The sequence below is a fragment of the Bos javanicus genome, chromosome 4 (genome assembly GCF_032452875.1).
Source record: "Bos javanicus breed banteng chromosome 4, ARS-OSU_banteng_1.0, whole genome shotgun sequence".
NCBI lineage: Eukaryota > Metazoa > Chordata > Mammalia > Artiodactyla > Bovidae > Bos > Bos javanicus.
The window spans coordinates 92,800,036-92,821,773 of record NC_083871.1 but is presented as its reverse complement, the minus strand read 5'-3'; the positions used below and the strand labels follow the sequence as shown (position 1 = coordinate 92,821,773).

Below are 21,738 nucleotides of genomic sequence, written 5' to 3'. Positions count from 1 at the left end.
AAAGGACAACAGGTTGCAAGCCAAACTGAACAGATGAAAAACACAGAACACGTTCCAAACGGAGTGCTTCTTAAATTCCGTCAGAAGTGTTCGAGGGTAAGTATACAAAGTGTGTTCCCATCTCGTTCACTCTCTCTAAACTATAAGGTATCCTCTGAAGCAGGGAGCTGCTCCACAAGGGGCCCTAGAATATTCCTCGGAGAACAGACCTAAGCAATGTGACTGTTTTTTAAACAAATTCTGTGACACACCCATGGTTAAGGAAAATGGAGTCACAACATGAGAAGAATCGTCTTTCCTCAAGGCAAAAGCCACAGAAAGTCAACAGCAAAGCTGGAGAAGGACCCAGGTGGCCAAGCTCCCAGTCAGACTCTCCACATAGCTGTCTGCTCCCCTCTCCACCCCACCTAGTGTTTTAAATTAAGAGTTTGTGGATGGAATTATTTGTTCTTTAGCCATGTAAAATCCAGGGATGGACAGCTCATAGAGATAAGGACCCTAGGCAGAACCTCGGGGCTCCTCTCGTGGCCCAGTCGGGTGCCCACCGACTGCACTGTAGCTCGGGCGCTCAGTGGGATATATATAGCTGCCTTTAAATTTACCCGACTCTCCATAAAGCGAGGTAATGGGGCGCCTTTTACTGCTGCTCATGGTGATTGTCCTAACATTCTTTAATTAGCAAAAAGCGTTGGCACAGCCACTTCAAAGCATTTGATCTTACGGTCCTGGTGTTCCCTATTTCAGGCTCAACAGCCCTCACTCCCTTTGGAGAAAATGTACTTTAGCAAATTTGAAAATGACAGGCACATGTGTCCATGAGCACAAAGAAGCGTATTTGTGTACCTACACTCACGCTTCTGCTCATGCTTCACAAACCCACAACTGCCAGGAGCCCATGAGCCTCGATGATACTTTCATAAAACTCCTGCTCATCAATCTGTCATCAAGGGGCTATGAATTTTAAAAACTGAGGACTGGTGAAACCTTAAGGTCATCAGGATCTTCCTTAAACTTCCATTAAAAAAGAAAAACAACAAAAAACTGGTCGTTTCACACCTATCTTTTCAAAGATTTATGGAGTAGGGTTAGGGTTCTTAATACACCATTAGAGAGGCCTGAACTCCTATTCACTTGGGCCAAAAAATAGTCCTCTTCCTTCTGAAATAATTAATTCCCCACTATGATAGAAGTGTTAGGCACAAGATGGGGAAGGTCTCTGCTTTTATGGGATGTGCAAGTAAACAAGATAATTTCAGATAATGGTATATCAAATAAGAGAGTAAAATCCAGGGATGTGACTATGATTGGTGGGGCTACTGAAGTAGTCTAAAGATAGGGTAGTCATGGAAAGTCTTAAGAGACCTGCTCAAGAAGAAGCTGACCACCTGAAGATGTGGGGGAACATTCCAGACAGAAGAGTTATATTTGTGTATGACTGCAGGCATGGACTCTTGGTTAAGGATCCAATTTGTGCTGGAGATACTTGAAAAGCCATTTGCTCATAACTCTCACTCCTAAAGGGGAGAAACAGCTCAGAATATCCCAAAAGAAAGAAGAGCAGCGCAGCTGAAGGGTAGGGGTCGACCAGAAAGATGATAAAACATGAGTGCACAGAAACAGCCAGGGCACGTGGCTGAGGGCCTGTGGTCCACGGTGCACCGTTTGTGCATGTGTGTTTGTGTCACATGTGTCTCTTTTTTTTTCTGGCCCACGTGGCATGTGGGATCTTAGTTCACTGACCAGGGATTGAATCCAAGGCCCCTGCATGGGGAGTGAGGACTCTTAACCACTGGACTGCCAGGGAAGTCCCTTGGTTGTTATTTGAGTTATGAGGGGGAAGAACACTGGAGCATTCCAAGCAAATCAGTAACATAATCTGACACAGCACCACAAAGATTGTTTAGGTGGCTGCAGAGAATAGACTTCGAGGGAAAGAGGGAACAATCTATGTCTTGAATACTTTAACTTCTAGTTTTGAGTAAATAGTCTGTGATATAAGATGTTAACATAAGAGGAAGCAAGGTGAAGACCGTAACCTATAATCTGACTATGTTTAACCTGTATCTAAGTCTAAAATTATCTCAAAACTGTTAAAAACAAACAGTGAAAAACACCTGATATCTTGAATGAAGAACTGAAAGGCCTAAATTAGGGGTAATACCAAAAGCAGAGAGGAAAAAATGAAAAATGGATCCTCTCAGAACTGACTTTGGTTAAAAATATTTCTCTCCTATCCTAGTTTCCTTATTTTTACTACTACTGCTACTGTTACTATTACTATTAGCTGAGACTGATGGATTTTCCTTCCTTGCTGCTGGTTAGATAATACCACAAAATAAGTACAGTTGTCAACCCACTATACACACGCAGAATCTGAAGCTTACAGAAGTGGCTCATATACACAGCATATACAAAGTAGACAAATAGAACCATGATTTGAACCCAGGTTTCTCTGATTCCAGAGTACTTTTATAAGCTCCACTACAGTATGATACCCAGTAGTATGTATGCATGCATGAAAGTGAAAGTGAAGTCGCTCAGTCGTGTCCGACTCTTTGTGACCCCACGGACTGTAGCCTACCAGGCTTCTCTGTCCATCGGATTTATTCATTCACTCTCTCTCTCTCCCTCTTTCATTTAACATATTTTCTAGGACTCAGTTGGGGGAAATGAAGTGTTTGGGCTTTCACCAACCAAAATATGAATAAACTGAATAAATTTATAAAACCACTGTGTCTTTTAACTGCAGGCATGGACTCTTGGTTAAGGATCCAATTTGTGCTGGAGATACTTGAAAAGCCATTTACTCATAACTCTCACTCCCACATCTGCATTTACATCTGCTAGGCTCTGCTCTTTAGGCTTTTCTTAAATCTCCAATGAGTATGAAACTCAACATTTCTGTGACTTAGCTACAGTTGAGCCAAATTTTGTAGCAGTGCCAAGCGGTACTTCTAATACTACTGGTAAATGCTTAGATGTTCTAAGATCTTTGGGATAAAAACCAATAGGCCATATAAAGAGTGAGAAAAGTATTACAAAGACGAATCAAGGCAGATTTTGTGAGTTTCTCTGTTCTACCTGCCCCCTTCTCTTGGTCCATGTCATGATTCTCGTTGCACTGACTAAGGGAACCTGCTCGCTTTCCAATGTGAAGACCCAGTGGCCACATGACCCATACTTGGCTGCTCTCCTTTCCCCCTCACAAGCACAGGAACACAGAGGACTTATCTGCTGGTGATTAAGATATACCCTCCCACTTCTCTTCCTAAGTGGCACATCACATTATCACAGTGGTTTAAAATTTGAATGCTGAATAGATTTGAGATTGAAACCAGACTCTGTCACTGCAGTCAGCTGAATGAACCCCAGACAGATAATGCCCATGCCCCAAACCCCAAACCCGTAAATGCTACCCAATATGAAAGAAGGGTCTTTGCAGATAAAATTAAGGGTCTTTGCAGATGCAATTAAGTTAAGGCTCTTGCAATGACACCACCCTTGCTTGTCCAGGTGGGCCCTAAATTCAATGGCAAGTGTCCCTGTATGTCAGAGGCAGCAGACAGGAGAGGAGAAGTCAACATGACCAAGGAGATGGCCGTGATACAGCTACAAGTCAAGGAATAGGACGGTCACTGGGGCTGGAACAGACAAAACACCAAGCACAGGTTCCCCTCTAGGCCCAGGCTGGCCCTTTCAGATTTTGCACTTTTAGCCTCCAGAACTGTGAGAGAACGGTGATTTTCTAAACCATCAAATATGTGGTAATTTGTTATGTCAGCTTTAAAGTCACTTACTAGCAATAAAGTTACTTACTAGTTCTGTGATTCTGAGAAAGCTTCCTAAATTCTTCTGCAAAATGGGGAATCTAATGGTACCTCCTGGAGAAGGCAATGGCACCCCACTCCAGTACTGTTGCCTGGAAAATCCCATGGATGGAGGAGCCTGGTAGGCTGCAGTCCATGGGGTCGCAGAGTCGGACACGGCCGAAGTGACTTAGCAGCATCAGCAGCAGCAATGGTACCTCCATTGCAGAGCTATTGTGATGATCAGCATGGAAACCAACCAACGCTCCAGGCAATGTTGCCGTCAACATCACTGTCATTGCCACGTGAAGGCAATTAAAGGGAAGGATAAACCATAGGGCTTGTAGCAGGCTAGTGCACCTGAAGAGTACATTTCCAAGGCTTTTGGCTGGTCCTCTCTGGGCTGTCTGGCCACACTGATGATGGCGCTCAGAATGGGCACAAACTGTTTATTCCACAGAGGCAGTTGTGAGGGCATTGGGAGGTTTCTCCCTTCCCTCAGACCTGGCAGCCTGAAAAGAAATGGGAAGTCCTAGCAAACTAGCCTCAGAGAAGAGGAAGAGGCCTTGCCATGCTCTAGCTCTTTGCCATTCTTATGAAGCATCTGGTCTTCTCTAAGGCTTTCTGCAAATTGCTCTGGATGGGACCTGCCAGAAGCTTTTTTGTCCATTTTCTTCCAACATCCTTCTTGGGGGAAAGGGACAGTGGATTTTGAGGGCACTGGGAAGAGTGGGTGATTCTAGAACAGTTGTGTCACCTTGAAGCATCAGGCTCAAGGAATAAAACCCATTCCTTTTTTATGGGTAGTAGTGGCATGGCCATGGGCTCACTACAGGATCACAGGCAAGAAAAACAATCTTTTTTGTAATGGTGACTTTATTCATTAAACAGAAACTTCATGACCCACTGATTCTTGAAGGATATCTGTGCAGGTGGGTGGAAGTGAGAGGAAGATGCAAACACACACACACACACGTTTGTTGCCTTAGGTGACTGTTTCCTTACAGACCATTTCTTATGTCTTGTCACTAATTCACCAATCAACTGGTGTCTTTCCCTTTGTGAAGGTCAACTTCTATATTTTTCTTTCCTCCTGTTTTCCAAATCCCTTTTCCTTCTGTGGGCTTTTTCTTTTCTTACTTAAAATGGCAGCATAAAATGTATAAAAATAGACAAGGTGCTTGAGTAGGGCTTGGCAGCCTAACAGTATTGCAAATAGGAGCCAGAGTTGCAGGGAGTACACATGTGATCTTCCTGCCACGGATGGACCTACCTTAAGGGGCCCAAAAGCCTCCTGGAGGCAAGATAGTACCCTGCTCACTCCTGGCAAACCCTGCGAGGCATGGACATCTAGTGGCTGCTGAGGATAATGCCTCAGGGATGCAGGTCAGGCTGGGGAGTGGTCTACTGTGGGCTTTACAGGAGCTCAATTATCCTGGGGGGCTTCCCAGGGGGCTTAGTGGTAAAGAATCTGCCCCTGCTGATGCAAAAGATGCATTGAACCCTGCCTGGGTGGGGAAGACATCCTGGAGAAGCAAATGACAACCCACTCCAGTATTCTTGCTGGGGAAATTCTATGGACTGAGGAGCCTAGCGGGCTGCAGGCCATGGGGTGGCAGAGAGTCAGTCACGACTGAGCAACTGAGCATGTGTGCAAGTATCCCGGGTCCCCTAAGAGCCAGTCCCCTGTATGACTATTTCCTCCACTTCTTATTAGGGGTCCAAAGTCACTCAGAATGGCTCTGTGGAAGACCATGGTTAGCCCCGCCCAGCAAAGTATAACGAGAGCACCTGCATACAAAAGCACAGAAGACAGGCATTTGGAAGTGTCTTCAAGCCCCAGGTTTAAATGCCAATTAGCCACACACTGCCATCTTGACTGAAGGGCTGAGCTCAGAATTGACACAGACTCTGATATTAATTAGTTGTGTGGCTCTAGCTAAGTCACTATGCCTCTCTGAACTCCATTAATAACATCTGTTAAATGAGAGGTTAAGTCCAGATGATCTCCAGATCCTTTTTAGCTTTAACACTCAGTGACCTATGAGTCTTTTTAGTAGCTGGGAAAATACAGTCTGCTCTGCTTTGGATCTCTGCTTTGGCACTGTGGATCTCTTAGATTCAACTGAAAGAATCATCTGCTTCTCAACTTCATGGCGCATATCCAAGACTTGGCTACAATCCCAAAGGATCAACCTTCTTCACAAAGCTTGGTATCTGGGGAAGGCTGGGAATCATGGAGTATGAGAGCTGGAAGGAATTTTCTAGTCCATTCCTTTAATTCTAGAAATGAAGAAACTAAGGTTTAGACCTGTGTTAAAGATTTGTCACGTGTCTAATCAGTGGCAGAAAGGGGATTAGAGCTCAGGTGCCCTACTCTCTGTGCAGGGACCCAGCTGCTGACACAGCCTGGCCTGATCACTGACTGGCTTCTCCAGCTCTATCACAGCAGTCTCTCTGTGGGAAACCACCAGTGAAAACACTCTCAGCACAGGAGTTCTTCCTTCTCTCGTCTCCAAGTGTAAGTCTTCCTCTTCTTATTCCCTGATGGCACCACTCCAAATCAAGGAAGTAGTCAGAATCAGGGACTGTGAGGAGCAACAGACAGATGGCTGGATGATACTCAAGTGACAGGATTAGAGGTTCCAGTGGTGCTTTTTGTTCAAAGGGGCTGTGTGTGCTGCCATGGCCCCACAGCCTCCCTCGTCCAGTGGATAGTTTCCAAGATGCTCCCTTAGCCTCGCTGGCCTACAAAGGGTGAAGCCATCCTATCTAGAACTCCATGGGCTGCATGAAGCTTGGGCATACTCATCAATATCACTCACAAATATTTACCAGGAGACTGCCTCATTACTAAGTATTGGTTTGATCCTACCCTTCCATCCACCTCCACAACATCTGCTGGGCCTGGCGCTGAACACATGGGGCCTGATTTTGCCCAGATCAGCCAGGCAGGCTCCTCTTTCCTCGAGGGGGAGGGGCAGCCGTATTCCAGTGGACCATCCAGACCCGGGGCTAGGGTCTCCTCTAGAGCTCTACCAGCTCAGACCCAGCTGTGGCAAAGAGAGGAACTTCTCAATAGTAGACTTCTGACTCTTCTCCATGGATCCATGACAGGCTAGATTCACAGCTGTGAGTAAGATGGGAGTGCCCAGCTTGAGGGCTTTCCAGGTGGCACTAGTGGTAAAGAACCTGCCGCCAATGCAGGAGATGCAGGTTTCTCTCTGGATCGGGAAGATCCCCTGGAAGAGGGCATGGCAACCCACTCCAGTTCTCTTGCCTGGAGAATCCTATAGACAGAGGAGCCTGGCAGGCTACAGTCCATAGTGTTGCACAGAGTCGGACACGACTAAAGTGACTTACCACTCACGCATGCACGTCCTGCTTGAAGCTGATGATGTGCAAATAGGGCTTAGTTAAGAGAGCAAACAGAGCCACTAACAACCCAGATGGAACTAATCTCCATTTCTTTCTTTGATCATTAGGTTGGTGCAAAAGTAACTGTGGTTTTGCATTACTGAATTTTGCTGTTATTAGAATATATTGGAATATATTCTTAAATAAATGTGTGTTATACATCATTTTAATGTGCATTTCTTGCTTTTTCTTTTTTTGCAAATGACTTACTACTTGCTGTTTATTTTATATTTATTTTAGACTAGGGAAATGATGTTAGACAAAAAGCAAATTCAAGCCATTTTCTTGTTCGAGTTCAAAACGGGTCATAAAGCAGCGAAGACAACTCACAACATCAACAACGCAACTGGCCCAGGAACTGCTAACGAATGTACAGTGCAGTGGTGGTTCAAGATGTTTTGCAAGGGGGACAAGAGCCTTGAAGATGAGTGCAGTGGCCAGCCATCAGAAAAGGATGACCAACTGAGAGGATCATTGAAGCTGACCCTCTTACAACTACGTAAGAAGTTGCCAAAGAACTCAACATTTGACCACTCTACAGTCGGTAGAATGTAGAATGCTTCAAATGCATTTGAAGCAAACTGGATAGATGGAAAAGCTCTAAATGGTTGCCTCACCAGCTGACCACAAATCAAAACAATTGTGGGTTTGAAGTGTCATCTTCTCTTATTGTATGCAACAACACAAACCATTTCTCAGATTGTGACGTATGACGAAAAGTGGATTTTATGCGACAACTGGTGACGATCAGCTCAGTGGTTGAACTGAGAAGCGCTCCAAAGCACTTCCCAAAGCCGAACTTGGATCAAAGAAAAGTCATGGTTACTGTTTGGTGGTCTGCTGCCAATCTGATACACTACAGCTTTCTGAATCCTGGTGAACCCATCACATCTGAAAAACATGCTCAGCAAATGGATGAGATGCACCGAGAACTACAATGCCTGCAACCGGTATTGGTCAACAGAAAGGGTTCTCCATGACAACACCCATCCTCATGTAGCACAACCAGCCCTTCAAAAGTTTAATGAACTGGCCTATGAAGTTTTGCCTTATCCACCATATTCAACCTGACCTCTTGCCAATCAGCAACCACTTCTTTAGGCATCCTGACAACTTTTTGCAAGGAAAATGCTTCCACAACCAGCAGGAGGCAGAAAATGCTTTCCAAGAGTGCATCAAATCCCAAAGCCTGGATTTTTACTCTACAGGAATAAACAAACTTATTTCTTGTTGGCAAAAATTTGATTGTAATGATTCTGATTAATAAATATGTATTTGAGCCTAGTTATAATTATTTAAAATTCAAGGTCTGAAAGCACAATTATTTTTTTCACCAAACAGTAATTGTTACGACTGAAACAAGTTAAATAAAAGATCTACTTTATCAGCCCCCCTCTCTCTCCCTTCATCCTACACACATCTCATATACCCTTCACCGAAGTTTTATTTTCCTTTTATCTTCTGGGTGTGCTGCACAGTATATGGGATTAGTTACCAGCCCAGGGATGGAACCAGGACCCTCTGCATTGGCAGCTTGGAGTCTTAACCACTGGACCGCCAAGGAAGTCCCTCACTGAAGTTTTTTATGCACTGTTCCCCCACCTTGCCTCTGCCATGAAGTCTACGCAGAGTGAACACACTGAACATTTTCTAACAGTGATGAAAACACCAAGCTCAGGATTTGAAGACTGGATTGAGATGCTGGCTCTGTTGCTTTCTGAGTGTATGACCTTGAGTATGTTATTTGCCTGCCTGAGCTCAGTACATCCACCCACAAAATGGAGACAACTATGGCAACTGTGTCACTGGGTAAAGGAAGATTAAACAAAAACAGATCCATCCATCTAGCCAGCAGACAAACATCCCAGTATATGACTCTTGAAGGAGATGAATGAAACCTGAGTTCTTATTGACTGCGAGAAAACTCTGGAGAATCACTTCTACTACCCAAGTTCTAGACATCTGAGCTCTGCCAGGGTTCAAGGACTGGCTCCCCCGCTTACTATGTGATTTTAGGACACATATTAACTATTAACGTCATTATTATTTGACTGCAAATGCATAATAAAATGTTGGTAAACAATGGGGAACCCAACTTGCCAACAATGGAACTGCTTTCACTCCATTCAGGGACTTAAAAAATTCCCTGGCATATTTAAGGAGGTTTCAGGTTACTGGGCAGCAGAGAATGCTGAGATAAGGGTGTGGCACAACCCAGAGAGCTGAGAGATCGAGGACCTCCTCTTCTTAAGCAATAGCTCATGTGGAGGTGGTAGAAAAGCAAGCTTGCCAAGGCAGAGAGGGGTGGGGCACAAGGAAAGAAGCCTGGGGGTAAGCATCACTAAACCAATGCCGTATTCTACCAGCTGGCTTTCCAGGGCTGAGCCACAGATGGCCCCACCCCCACTAGGCAGAGAAAGGGGCAGTCGTTTTCTCCAGTGGGAAAAAGCCACTAAGTTCTGTTCCCTCTCCCACACTGGTCCATCCAATGCCCCGGAGTCTCCGCTCACCAGAAGTAGGGGCAGGTTGCTACGCAGTTCTTCCCAGGCAGTCCAGGCAACAAAGAGCTGGTTAAGCTCCTGGGGCAGAGGGTTTAAGACCCACTCAGTCCAAACTCTGGGCACGGGGAGGGGAAAGGGCGCGGGGCTGCAAAGAGTTGAAAAGCCAGGGCTCCGCTGCATGAATGAACAACGGGGTGTGCCGCGGTGGCTGGGAGTTCACCTCCATCCTTCCCGTTGGTGGTTGTCCTGTCCCAGGTTGTCATTCCCCTAGCTCCCCGCACTTGGTCTTTCCTTCCACTGTTTTCCTCCCCCGTAACCCTCATTAAGAAAACGATCATTTAAAGCCCCAGTTAAAGCCGAGGTGAGGAAATGTGCGAGGAAGGCGGGGGAGGGGGGGAAGGGGAGGTGGACAGGACGAATCGGCATCTGTGCAGCAGCGCCCTGGCCGCCCCCGCGTCGTCCGCCACCCACCCCCCCGCCCTCAACCCCGTGCAGCTCGGAACTCCGAGCATGCAGCCCGGGCCGAGCGGCCGGTCGCCCCGTCAGCAGTCGGCGGGGGTGAGGATGACGCGGTCGGGGCAGGAGGCCCGCCAACAGCAGTAGCCCCGCCGCGGGCCGCCGCGCCTCCGGCTCCCGGGGCCCTAAGCCCATCGCTCCCAGAGCCCCAGGGTGGGGGCGGGGGCCCCCGCGCGGTCCCTCCGCAGCAGCCCCGCGCCGCTCCAGCCTATCAGCGGCCACCCGGCGGCTCCCTCCGATCGGACCAAAATAGCTGCGAACGCCTGCGACTTGCGCGCGGCCCCTCACTTGACGCTCACTCCGGCTCCCTCGCCCGGCCCGCTCCCCGCGTCTAGAGGGGGCGGGGAGGAAACGGCCGGGGCGCGGGGGGGAGGGGGGAGGGTGGTGGGGGAGGAAGGAAGGAAGGAGGAAGGCAGGGAGGGAGGAAGGGAGGAAGGGAGGAAGGAAGGAAGGAAGGAAGGAAGGAAGGAAGGAGGAAGTCGGACGGAGGCGCGGAGATCGGGGCTGCGCGGCGCGGGCCGGCGCGGCGCTGGAAGGCGCCGGCGTTAACCCCTCGAGGGCAGGCAGCGGAGGGGGAGCGGTGTTAATACATAAGAGCACTGCATCACGCTAATCTTCTCCCCAGAACAGTATGCGTCAGCAGTACATTCACGTTCTGACTGAAGGACAAAAGGATGAGAGAGCAGTCTGCGTGGCTGCTGCCTGCAACACCGCGAGCCCGGCGCGAGGAGGAGACGGTGGGCGCCGCGCGCAGGGGCCCCGCTGCTGCTGCCGCCGCCGCCGCCGCTAGCGAGCGGGGACCATGTTCCCGGGCTCCGGAGCGTTCCCCGCAGCCGCGACCCCCGCTGCTCACGCCGCCGCCAGCGCCGGGGCCGCTGCAGCAGCAACAGCAGCCCGCGGGCAGCGCAGCCGCTGAAGGCGCCGGGGGCCGGAGCCCCGAACTCGCTCTCTTCGCACAAAGCCAGAGCCGGCGGTGCGCCGGGGGCCCGGCTGCGGCGGGCGATTCTGCGCCCCCGGACTCCCCGAAGGGGCCTGCAGTTCGGGGCGACCCGGCTGCCGCCGCCGCTGCTGCCGCGCTCCTCCGGCCGGTGGACCAGATCCCGGCGCTGCCTCCACGCCGCTGCCCCTCAGGGGGCTGGACGGATTACTGCTCTTTGCACCAGCAGCCGGCGGACTGGGAAACTCAGCCCAGTTTGGGGCTTTTTAACCCTTAAGAGGAGAGGAGAGGAGAGAAGGGGGTGTGTGTCGAAGAGGGAGGGGGCGAAGGAGCGGCGGACACCTCCTCTTAACTCTCGCAGCACCGCGAGCGAACGACTGCATCAGCTGCCTCGGGCCGGGAGCGGCCGACACCAGGAGAGGGGGCAGCGCGGCGGCGGCGGCGAGCGCGGCCTGGGAGGCTGCGGGGCGCCCCCTCACTCCCCGCCTGGTAGCAGCCCCGGAGCGGGCGGGGGGCACCGGAGGCACACTCCGGCGATGAAGCGGCATCCCCCTCGGCTGGTGCGTGCCGGGGCCAGGGTCCAAGGACAAAGCCGGGAAGCGCTGGCGGCGCCCCGCCTCGGGCGGAGGGGGGGGCATGCACCTGCATAGCCCGCCGGGCCTCTGCTCTCCCGGCGCGCCTCAACTCCGCGGCTCCGCTCGCCGGCTCCGGATTTACTAGAAGCCATTTTGTCTCCCCCCACCCCTCCCCTCCCCTCCCCTTCCCTCTGACCTCCCCGCCCCCTCGACTTCCCCCCTTTTGTTAATTAAAACTAAGAAGTGAGAATGGGAACGAGGTGGCCAGCTCCGGCAGAGAACGCTTAAGGACACCACGCCAGTTCTTCCCTTCCTTCCTTCCGAGGTAGGTGACAGCGAATGATTGGGTGGGGATGGTCGCCTCGGGGGACAGCAAGTCCCAGCTTTCCGAGGGCTAGCCTGGGCGGGGGGCGCTGGTAGACGAGGGGCCACTCTTTAGTTTTGGCATGATTTTTTTTTTTTCTTCCCGGCCGATCTGCTCCGTCTCTCTAATCGCCCCCTCCCCACCTCCTTCTCCAGATGGAAAGAGGAGCTCCTAGCTCACTTAAGCCGGGGTAGGGCTGGTTCTCCTTTCCGAGCCAAAATCCCAGGCGATGGTGAATTATGAACGTGCCACACCATGAAGCTCTTGTGGCAGGTAACTGTGCATCACACCTGGAATGCCGTCCTGCTCCCCGTCGTCTACCTCACGGCGCAAGTGTGGATTCTGTGTGCAGCCATCGCTGCTGCTGCCTCCGCCGGGCCCCAGAACTGCCCATCCGTCTGCTCGTGTAGTAACCAGTTCAGCAAGGTGGTGTGCACCCGCCGGGGCCTCTCCGAGGTCCCTCAGGGGATTCCTTCCAACACCCGGTACCTCAACCTCATGGAGAACAATATCCAGATGATTCAGGCCGACACCTTCCGCCACCTCCACCACCTGGAGGTCTTGCAGCTGGGCAGGAACTCCATCCGGCAGATAGAGGTGGGGGCCTTCAACGGCCTGGCCAGCCTCAACACCCTGGAGCTGTTCGACAACTGGCTGACGGTCATTCCCAGCGGGGCCTTCGAATACCTGTCCAAGCTGCGGGAGCTCTGGCTGCGCAACAACCCCATAGAGAGCATCCCCTCTTATGCCTTCAACCGGGTGCCCTCCCTCATGCGCCTGGACCTGGGGGAGCTCAAGAAGCTGGAGTACATCTCCGAGGGGGCCTTTGAGGGACTGTTCAACCTCAAGTACCTGAACTTGGGCATGTGCAACATCAAGGACATGCCCAACCTCACCCCGCTTGTGGGGCTAGAGGAGCTGGAGATGTCGGGGAACCACTTCCCGGAGATCAGGCCTGGCTCCTTCCATGGCCTCGGCTCCCTCAAGAAGCTATGGGTCATGAACTCACAAGTCAGCCTGATTGAGCGGAATGCTTTTGATGGGCTGGCCTCGCTGGTGGAACTCAACCTGGCCCATAATAACCTCTCTTCTTTGCCCCATGACCTCTTCACCCCCCTGAGGTACCTGGTGGAGTTGCACCTACACCACAATCCTTGGAACTGTGATTGTGACATTCTCTGGCTAGCCTGGTGGCTTCGGGAGTACATACCCACCAACTCCACCTGCTGTGGCCGCTGCCACGCTCCCTTGCACATGCGAGGCCGCTACCTGGTGGAGGTGGACCAGGCCTCCTTCCAGTGCTCCGCCCCCTTCATCATGGATGCCCCTCGGGACCTCAATATCTCGGAGGGTCGGATGGCGGAACTTAAGTGTCGGACTCCCCCCATGTCCTCTGTGAAGTGGTTGCTGCCCAATGGGACAGTGCTCAGCCACGCCTCCCGCCACCCACGGATCTCCGTCCTCAACGACGGCACCTTGAACTTTTCCCACGTGCTGCTCTCAGACACAGGGGTATACACGTGCATGGTGACCAATGTGGCGGGCAACTCCAATGCCTCGGCCTACCTCAATGTGAGCACGGCCGAGCTCAACACCTCCAACTACAGCTTCTTCACCACGGTCACAGTGGAGACCACCGAGATCTCGCCCGAGGACACAACGCGCAAGTACAAGCCTGTTCCTACGACGTCCACTGGTTACCAGCCGGCTTATACCACCTCTACCACGGTGCTCATCCAGACCACCCGTGTGCCCAAGCAGGTGGCAGTGACCGCGACGGACACCAACGACAAGATGCAGACCAGCCTGGATGAAGTCATGAAGACCACCAAGATCATCATCGGCTGCTTTGTGGCAGTGACCCTGCTCGCTGCTGCCATGCTGATTGTCTTCTATAAACTTCGCAAGCGGCACCAGCAGAGGAGTACAGTCACAGCCGCCCGGACAGTTGAGATTATCCAGGTGGATGATGACATCCCTGCGGCGGCACCTGCAGCAGCAACAGCAGCTCCGGCCGGTGTATCAGGTGAGGGGGCAGTCGTGCTGCCCACAATTCATGACCATATTAACTACAACACCTACAAACCAGCACATGGGGCCCACTGGACAGAAAACAGCCTGGGGAACTCTCTCCACCCCGCGGTCACCACTATCTCTGAACCTTATATCATTCAGACCCATACCAAGGACAAGGTACAGGAAACTCAGATATGACTCCCCCCCCCAAAAAAAAACTTATACAAATGCAATAGAATGCACACACACACAAAGACAGCAACTTTTGTACAGAGTGGGGAGAGACTTTTTCTTGTATATGCTTATATATTAAATCTATGGGCTGGTAAAAGAAACAGATTATATTAAAATTTAAAAAAGAAAACTCAAAACAAAACTATTTTCTAACTTGTAAGTTCTATTTAAAGGGGGTAGGGGAGGGTTACCTTGGGAATGTTGTGGGGTAGAAGTCACAAGTCAAGTTGCTATGTGGCCAGAAGGGATTTCTGGTATACGGTTAAAACTGCTAAGATAAAACCAACTTAAAACACCAACAAACATCCCTAAAGAGTTAGGGTGCGGGCTGCTGAGGGGTGGGGTGGGGGTAGATGGAATCTGTCATTTTTTTTTTTAGAAGATGCTTCATAGGACCCAGGACTACCCATTTCTGTAGACATCTTTCTTAGGCTGAGAGCTGTCTTTGCAGATTTATCTTATTTAAACAAAAAAAATTCCAAAAAAAAAAAGCACTAAGAATTTGTACTATGCTTAGAATGTTGAGAGGCAATAAATTTTTCTTCTGAGGCCAAGGGGAAGACAGATCTGTAACATGGTGTTTTAAACAGGAAAATCACCGAAATTCAAATGAAACCCTCAAGGGACTGAGGGTGCGCACCCCTGTGCACAGGTCTTCTTGGTTTGTGCACTGGGACACCGCACGCCCCGCCTGACGGGAGTGCGGAGGGAAGGAGCAGAGAAGGAAGGGAGCTGGCGTAGCTTGCAGTCAAATGCTTTCACATTGTACCAGATTCCTGCAGTTGGGCTTAACCCACTCTGTGCAAGGCATGTGTCTATTCAGGGCTTCCCAGGTGAAGGAGGCGGCTCCTGAAGGGGCCTGGGGGTCCCAGAGCGGGATGGGAGCGGACAGCAACAGAGAAAAGGTATTCACGGGAGGGCATACATCAGCATAGTGCCATGTCCACCTGTTGTTCCCAGCATCTGACAAATGATTGTCGACAATGATGGCATTTGATGATTTTCTTTTATAAAGGGTTTGTTTGTTTTAAGGTGGAGAAAGGGAGGAGAGGCCGGGAGTGGGAAGCTTGGGGGAGTGGAAGCTTTTCTCATGCTTGTGATTTGGTGACTATTCTAAATGCTGATTCATTAGGGATTATTACGGCTGATGTCAATGGGTTGTGGTGATGGGTAGGGGGGCAGAAGATGGGGAGAGAAGAAAAGGGGGAGACAGAGAGGGCACAGGCTCATTTAAAGTGATGAAGCCTTTCCTTACCAAGGATGCTTCAAAAAAAAGATCTGAAATCCACAGTTCGAACAAAGTGATGCACACGCACGCACAGTGAGTTGGCCGTGGAGTCCTGTTGAATGTGGCACAGTGGGGCAAAAGCCTTCCCTCTCCCAGGCCTGCCTCAGGAGGAGGGGAGGAGAAAGGGTGGGCGTGGGTGGGGAAGGCAGAGATCTCTGTTATGCTGGTCCATTTAATGATGTAACTTTACTTATTATTTTAGCTTTAAAAGGAAATAAAGGGTTCAGATTTGAAAGGGGGGTAGGGTGGGGGGTGGGGAAATGCCAACAAAAGAACATTGATTGTAATGTGAGAAAAGTGTATTTTTGTATTTTAATAAATATTGTTCAATTTTTAATTCAATGTCCCTAAAGGGTTAAATTGAGTAAGACCCTCAACCTATAGCTTCTTATGAGCATTGACCGAATCATTTCTATATAAAGGAATAAAGGGGGGGGAGGACCATGTTCAGTTTCTTTTAAAAGTATGGGAACACGTTGAAGCTGTCAACCACTTTTCCTTAGCTTAAATAAAAGTACCCCGATTCTAGTGCACCTTTCACAAGCTAAGTGTGTTAGTCCCTGGCTCTGTTGGGGGTAGAACCGAATTTCCTGTGCCCTGGAAAAGCGGGGGAAATGGGTCAACCTCAGCTCCTGGGACCCAGCCAGGAGTTAAATGCCACCTCAGCAGAAGCTGCTGGTCAGACAGCACCAGCTTTACTGGGGGGACCCTGGGGGACTGGGACTGAAGAGGACTGCAATAATGTTGTTGGGATGAAAAGATCCCTCTGGCAGGGCTGCTCCCATTCTCTGGGTACTAAATAAACAAATGTGTCTCTCGGTGGTGGTGGTGGGTGTCGGTCTCCTGATGCTTAGCTGAGGAGTGTCATTCAGGCAGGCTGCCTGAACTGGGACCCTGCGTCTCTTCAAGCGCCAGTATTTATACTAATGCAGGGAACCGGGACTGAGTGGGTGTGATCTCCCTGGCACTGAACAGGGAGAGAGGCGGCAGCACTTTGCAGCAGTTGGCTAAGAAAGGGCCAATTCTTAATCCTCCTCTCTCTCTCTGTGTATTTTGCTTATACAAAATTTCTGGGTATCCGCGTTTGTGGCAGCATGTATGCATGGGCTCACACTTTAAGAAACTGCTATTCATGTTTCTAGGCTACAATGATGCGTTCTCTCTGCCTGTCCTCTGCTACCCTACCCCCAATAAAAAAGAGAGAAAACTGCAGCAGAAAAAAGGGTGGGACTTGGCTAGGACCAGCTGAAAAATGCAAGAAATCACCCCCTTTCCTGGTGCCATAGACACAACTCAGGCTATTTATTAGAACAGCTTCCCAGGTACACATTCAGAGGTGATTGTGAAGGAAGGAGCGGCCTCAGAAGCAGAGGGTGTGGAGCCCATTTCCTCCCACCCCTGCTCTTCCGACAGCTCTCTGGGCAGTCAGGGAACTATGCAGTTGCTGTGAAATGACAAAGGCTTGGGGGCTGAATAGACATCTAAGGAGAGAGGTGAAGAAACAGGCCTGAGACATTCCTGGGGAAGAGTCCTAAGAACAGATGCACCTGTCCTGGGGGTGGGGCATATTCAAGCTCTGGAATGTAAGGGAGAGGTGTTTTCCCGACAGGATATGGTTCACGGGCTTGAGTGTCGTTAGAGCTGTTAGGGGGGTTCCTTTGCTCACTGGGCGTGCTCCCTGACCTGGGCACTGGTTCAGCCTCTAGAGCAGCAATGCTCCTTCGCCATGGTGTTGAGTATGCCCTTCTCTGTAGCAGGCACTTGGGTCAACTTTTCAGAGAGGGGTCCCCTGAGCACCGAAAGTGCCGCCTTTAATGCTAGGCGGGAGACTCATCCTTGGCCTGGCCAAACCATAGGGTTTGTTACCTGAGAATGGAACATGGGTTGGCAGCTTGCTGGACTGGGACAGGGGGGTGGGTGTGGGAAGAGTTACAGCAACATGTTAGAGGGAAAAGAGCGCTGCTGATTATATGGAGTTAGGGAGTTTTCGTGACAGAATTTTTTAAAGGCCGTGAAAAACCATGTAGTCTAATCCCTTCACATTTTATAATCAAGGAAACGGAGCCCCAGAGCAACTGAATGATATAGTCCAAAGTCACACTGCTAATTAGGGGAAGAGGTGGGATTGAAAGCCAGGTCTCCTGACTCCCCAAACCAATGTGATTTCTCATTCAGGCTCCCAAGAACGTATTTCCTTCCTGGCCAATATGAAAATGGGACCTTCCTATAGATACTGCTGTGCTCTTTTCTCCTCCCTCTTGGAGCTGTCCAATCTCCTTTGAACCAGCTCTGCTGAGCGGAATTCTGACCACAGGGGCCCCAGAGCTGGCCCAAGGGCCACGTGTACTAAGGAGTTGGATTCTCAGGACTACACAAAATAGCTGCCCGATTCTTAGGTTCAATGGCAGACAGAAACCAAGGAATCCCACAGAGGGCAACGACTGCTAGGTAAAAGGTAACGCAGACAAGGCTGGGTGTTCACAGTGGAACGATGGCTTGGTCCTCTCCCAACCTTGGCCTGGGAAGCTCTGCAGAGTAAAGGACTGACAGAGGTCTTAAAGCACCTCTCAGAGCAACTTGTGCACAGTGAGTGGTTTCTGCTTGTTTGGCTGAACAATGAGACTGTTTGGGGGAGGCGGGGGCTCCTTAACTCTTCTCCATTGCATCTGCCCTAGCCCCAGCTCTAAAATCATGATCTGATTGCTACTCCCATAATCTGCTCTAGGACATTTTATGACTCTCTGGTCATAAAGCTGCATCCTATTGGCAGTGAGGGTAGAGGAGACAAACTAGTTTCTAAGGCCTAGGGACACCAGCTTTATCATGGCTGTTAACAGAAGGCCAAGTGGGCTTCACTCAGCCCAGGCTACTACCTCAGGGGCCAGGGCCTGCAATTATGGCTCCAACATTTTACTGCAACAAAATTAGAGAAGAAAAGGAAGAGAAAAAGAGAACATTTATATCCAAACATATGTCTGATTTTATCTCCTCTGCTGGCACTCAGTGCTCCATGCCATCGGCTAATGCAGGCACTGTTCACGCCATTTCGAAATCCTGCCTCAGCTAAACTGCAAGGCACTTCTGGCTCAAAGCACCTCTCTTGGTTTCTATCCATTCAGAAAGCACCCTTTCCCCTGGAGGGGGGAAGAATGGTTTGGGCAGTGGATTACGGTTGTTTTCATCTTTGCTTTATATTGAGATGAAGTGAATTGCTTCTTGGAGCAGGGATAAAGGCTTCAGGAAGCAGATCAGTGAAATATATGTATCTGCAAAGCAATACAGCATAGTGCTTGCAAGTACAGATTCTGGACCTGGTCTCCCCAGGCTGAATTCCAGCTCTATCACTTACTAGCTGTGTGACTTCAGACAAATACTCATTTTCCTCATCTCTAAAATGGACATAATATTGGTGTCTACTTCAATACTTCGTAGCTTGTTGTAGGAATTAATGATATTAATTAATAATAATTAATATCATTAATTGATGATATTACATAAGGGGAAGACCAACTGACCAGCCTCCATCACCACCTCTATTATTGAACCTCATCCATATCCAAAGAGAGAACACGCCTACTGGACTAGTCTAGTGAGGGGGGATGGTCACCCAGAAGTCCTGGGGAGCAGGACAGCACTGTCTACAAGCCCAAGCACTGTGGGAAAGATGGGTTTACTTTTCTTCTTTGTGCTCCGTTCTTTAATTGAGCCCTTTAGATGACCCAAGGCACTGTCCTAGCCCAGGAACAGATTACCTTTCCTTCTGGCGAGTCAGGAGAAAAGGTAATCTGTTGGTGGTGATGGTGCACAAGCTGAGAGCTGGGATAGGAAATACTACCAGAAACCCTGGCCGTTGCCAAGAGGGTAATAAGCTTCCTAGTGTCTTCTCAGATCATCTTGTTTCTTTATCCGGGTGCTTTACCAAGGGAGGTGGGCCCATGGAGGCACCAGGAAGGAGAAAGGAGCACAGAGAGGGCTGTTGGGGCTTCAGAGCAGTTTCGGGGGGCTTGGAAGAAAGAAAAACAAGACAGGAGAAAAAGCACCAGAATCTGAGCAAATGAGAGTGGAATGGAGCTATGTGGCAGATACAGAGGCTAAGGGGCTGCAATGCAGTTCGGGAGGAAAGCCAGGGAGATTCCTCTGCCCTCACAAACAGGAGGCTGGCAGGACCCTGGATGGGGGGAGGACTGGCAGTGTGAAATTCATGTCATGGAGCAGAGGAGAAGAAAGGCAGGGAGATCAACTTTCCAAGAGAAGCCTAAGAAAGCAAGCATTTGATTTCCTAATGAGAGGCTAGAATTAGATTTTAGCATGATCACAGGTTTCATCCTCTGGAACATGCCAGCTTTGCTGTCAGTACTTGGGCCAAACCACCTACCCACGACAGTCCTGTTCCCAAAGCTGGAGGCTGTCCACTGCTGGGCAGGGGGCGGGAGATGCTGGAGGCTGTCCACTGCTGGGAGCAACCCCTCCCTCAGGGCTGTAATCAAATTCTGTTCCTGACAGACTCCCTCCTTTCTAAGAAGGTACAGTCATGGGAGAGGAGAAGAGGGGATATAGCAGCTCACTGTTTATCCACAACAAGACTATTATTTCGGTGGTGGTGGGGGGGTTGTTATATAAATTATGTTTCCCCATAAAAATCATGACGACTCTGAGTTCGGTGCTGCACGTGGACCCTGGCAGTGAGTCAGAGAGACGAGGCCGGGGCCTGTGGGGGATAGCCCTGAGAGAGGAGGCTCTTTTGGCCAAGGAAGGTAGCATTTGAAAGGATGGTGCTGTCATCTCTAGCTTAGCCCGGTAGAGATTTCTGGACCTGTAGTAGGGAAGCAGTAAGGCTGAGAGACCACGCTAACGCCAGGTTTGGGGATTGGATGGACCAAAGTGGTACTTAGCTTTTCAGGTTCATCCATTCTGTGTGCCTAGAAACAACACCAGAGCCATTACTAAAGTTGAGATTAATTACTAAATACCAAAGGAACAGCCCTTGATCTACTTGTTTTTTTAATATCCATTCACCTGCTTATATCTCCCATTAATAAAAAGCACACCCTCCATTCCTTCTCCTGTCACACTTCCCCCCTCCTGTGTGTGTCCAACTGTCTGTCAAGACAGGACCAAGGATGCCCCGCAAGATCCTTCCATTCTAGAAGCCCAGTGGCTCTTTCTTCCTTTTCACAGTCCTGTTTCCTCTTCTGAGGCAAGTCCTTAATCTGTAGTTTCTTATATTTCACAACCCTGGTTTCCCTGTCTGTGCAGGTGGGGATGTAGTCACCAGATAAGCCACTCTACCCGTTCCATGAGTCAGCAAGGATGACGGAGATGAGCTTTCGCACGCTGTTCCCTGTGCAAAGTTTGGTTTCCTGGCCTCAGGCTACTGTTCCCCAGGCTTCAAGGCCCAACCCACTCACCCAGGTTCATTAAGGACACTCAGACAGGTCCTCCTACTCAGGTTCCACCCTGGAGGTGAACTGAATGAGCTGGAGGCAGTTCCCTGGATAGTGCCGTGGTATCTGCAGGAATGCACAGCACATCCCTCGCGGCAGGCCCATCACAGTGCCAGACATGGAGCCCAGGCCTCAGATACCGACGGCCTGTTCCCACAGCCCCCCAGCTGCAGTGGCTACAGTGATAATCTATTACCACTGCAAGAAGACTTAATTTCTGGACTTAAAGGAAGTCGGATAATACTTTATCCTATTAGCGTCTGCCTGTGTGAATTGACAATGGCTTCCTTCTGACATGACAGTGTATTCTTCCCATTCATCTCTTAAGGGGATGAGTTGGGGAAGTCTGGAGTTAAGATTGGAGGGAGGGCTGAGGAAGAGACTGCTAAAGGAACCAGAGGAAGGGAAGACAATTTTTCAATGGGGAATGGGGAGAGGAGGCTTAGAGGGATATGGCAACACTGAGACAGCTCAGAGAGCAGGCCTGCATTTCATTCGGCTTCCTTGTGAGGGAAGTAGTGCCAGCTGCTGGGTGTGTTGTGTGCACGTGTACAAGGGAAAAAGGTTCTGAAGTCACAGAGGAGAAAAGCGCGAGAGAGGACCGGACTCGGCCTATTCCGTGTGCCTCTGGTTTCAGCTT

The 21,738-nt window shown here is 50.0% G+C and overlaps 2 protein-coding genes across 2 annotated transcripts in view; one reads left to right on the top strand and one right to left on the bottom strand.

Annotated features, from left to right (window-relative positions):
• SND1 (staphylococcal nuclease and tudor domain containing 1) overlaps positions 1 to 21,738 on the bottom strand; it is a 421,336-nt gene that overhangs the window by 50,548 nt on the left and 349,050 nt on the right. The window lies entirely within an intron of this gene.
• On the top strand, positions 11,939 to 15,991 carry LRRC4 (leucine rich repeat containing 4). The gene is made up of 2 exons (XM_061414618.1): positions 11,939 to 12,077; positions 12,272 to 15,991. The coding sequence occupies exon 2, from the start codon at positions 12,372 to 12,374 to the stop codon at positions 14,328 to 14,330; it is 1,959 nt and encodes a 652-aa protein (XP_061270602.1). The 5' UTR covers positions 11,939 to 12,077; positions 12,272 to 12,371; the 3' UTR covers positions 14,331 to 15,991.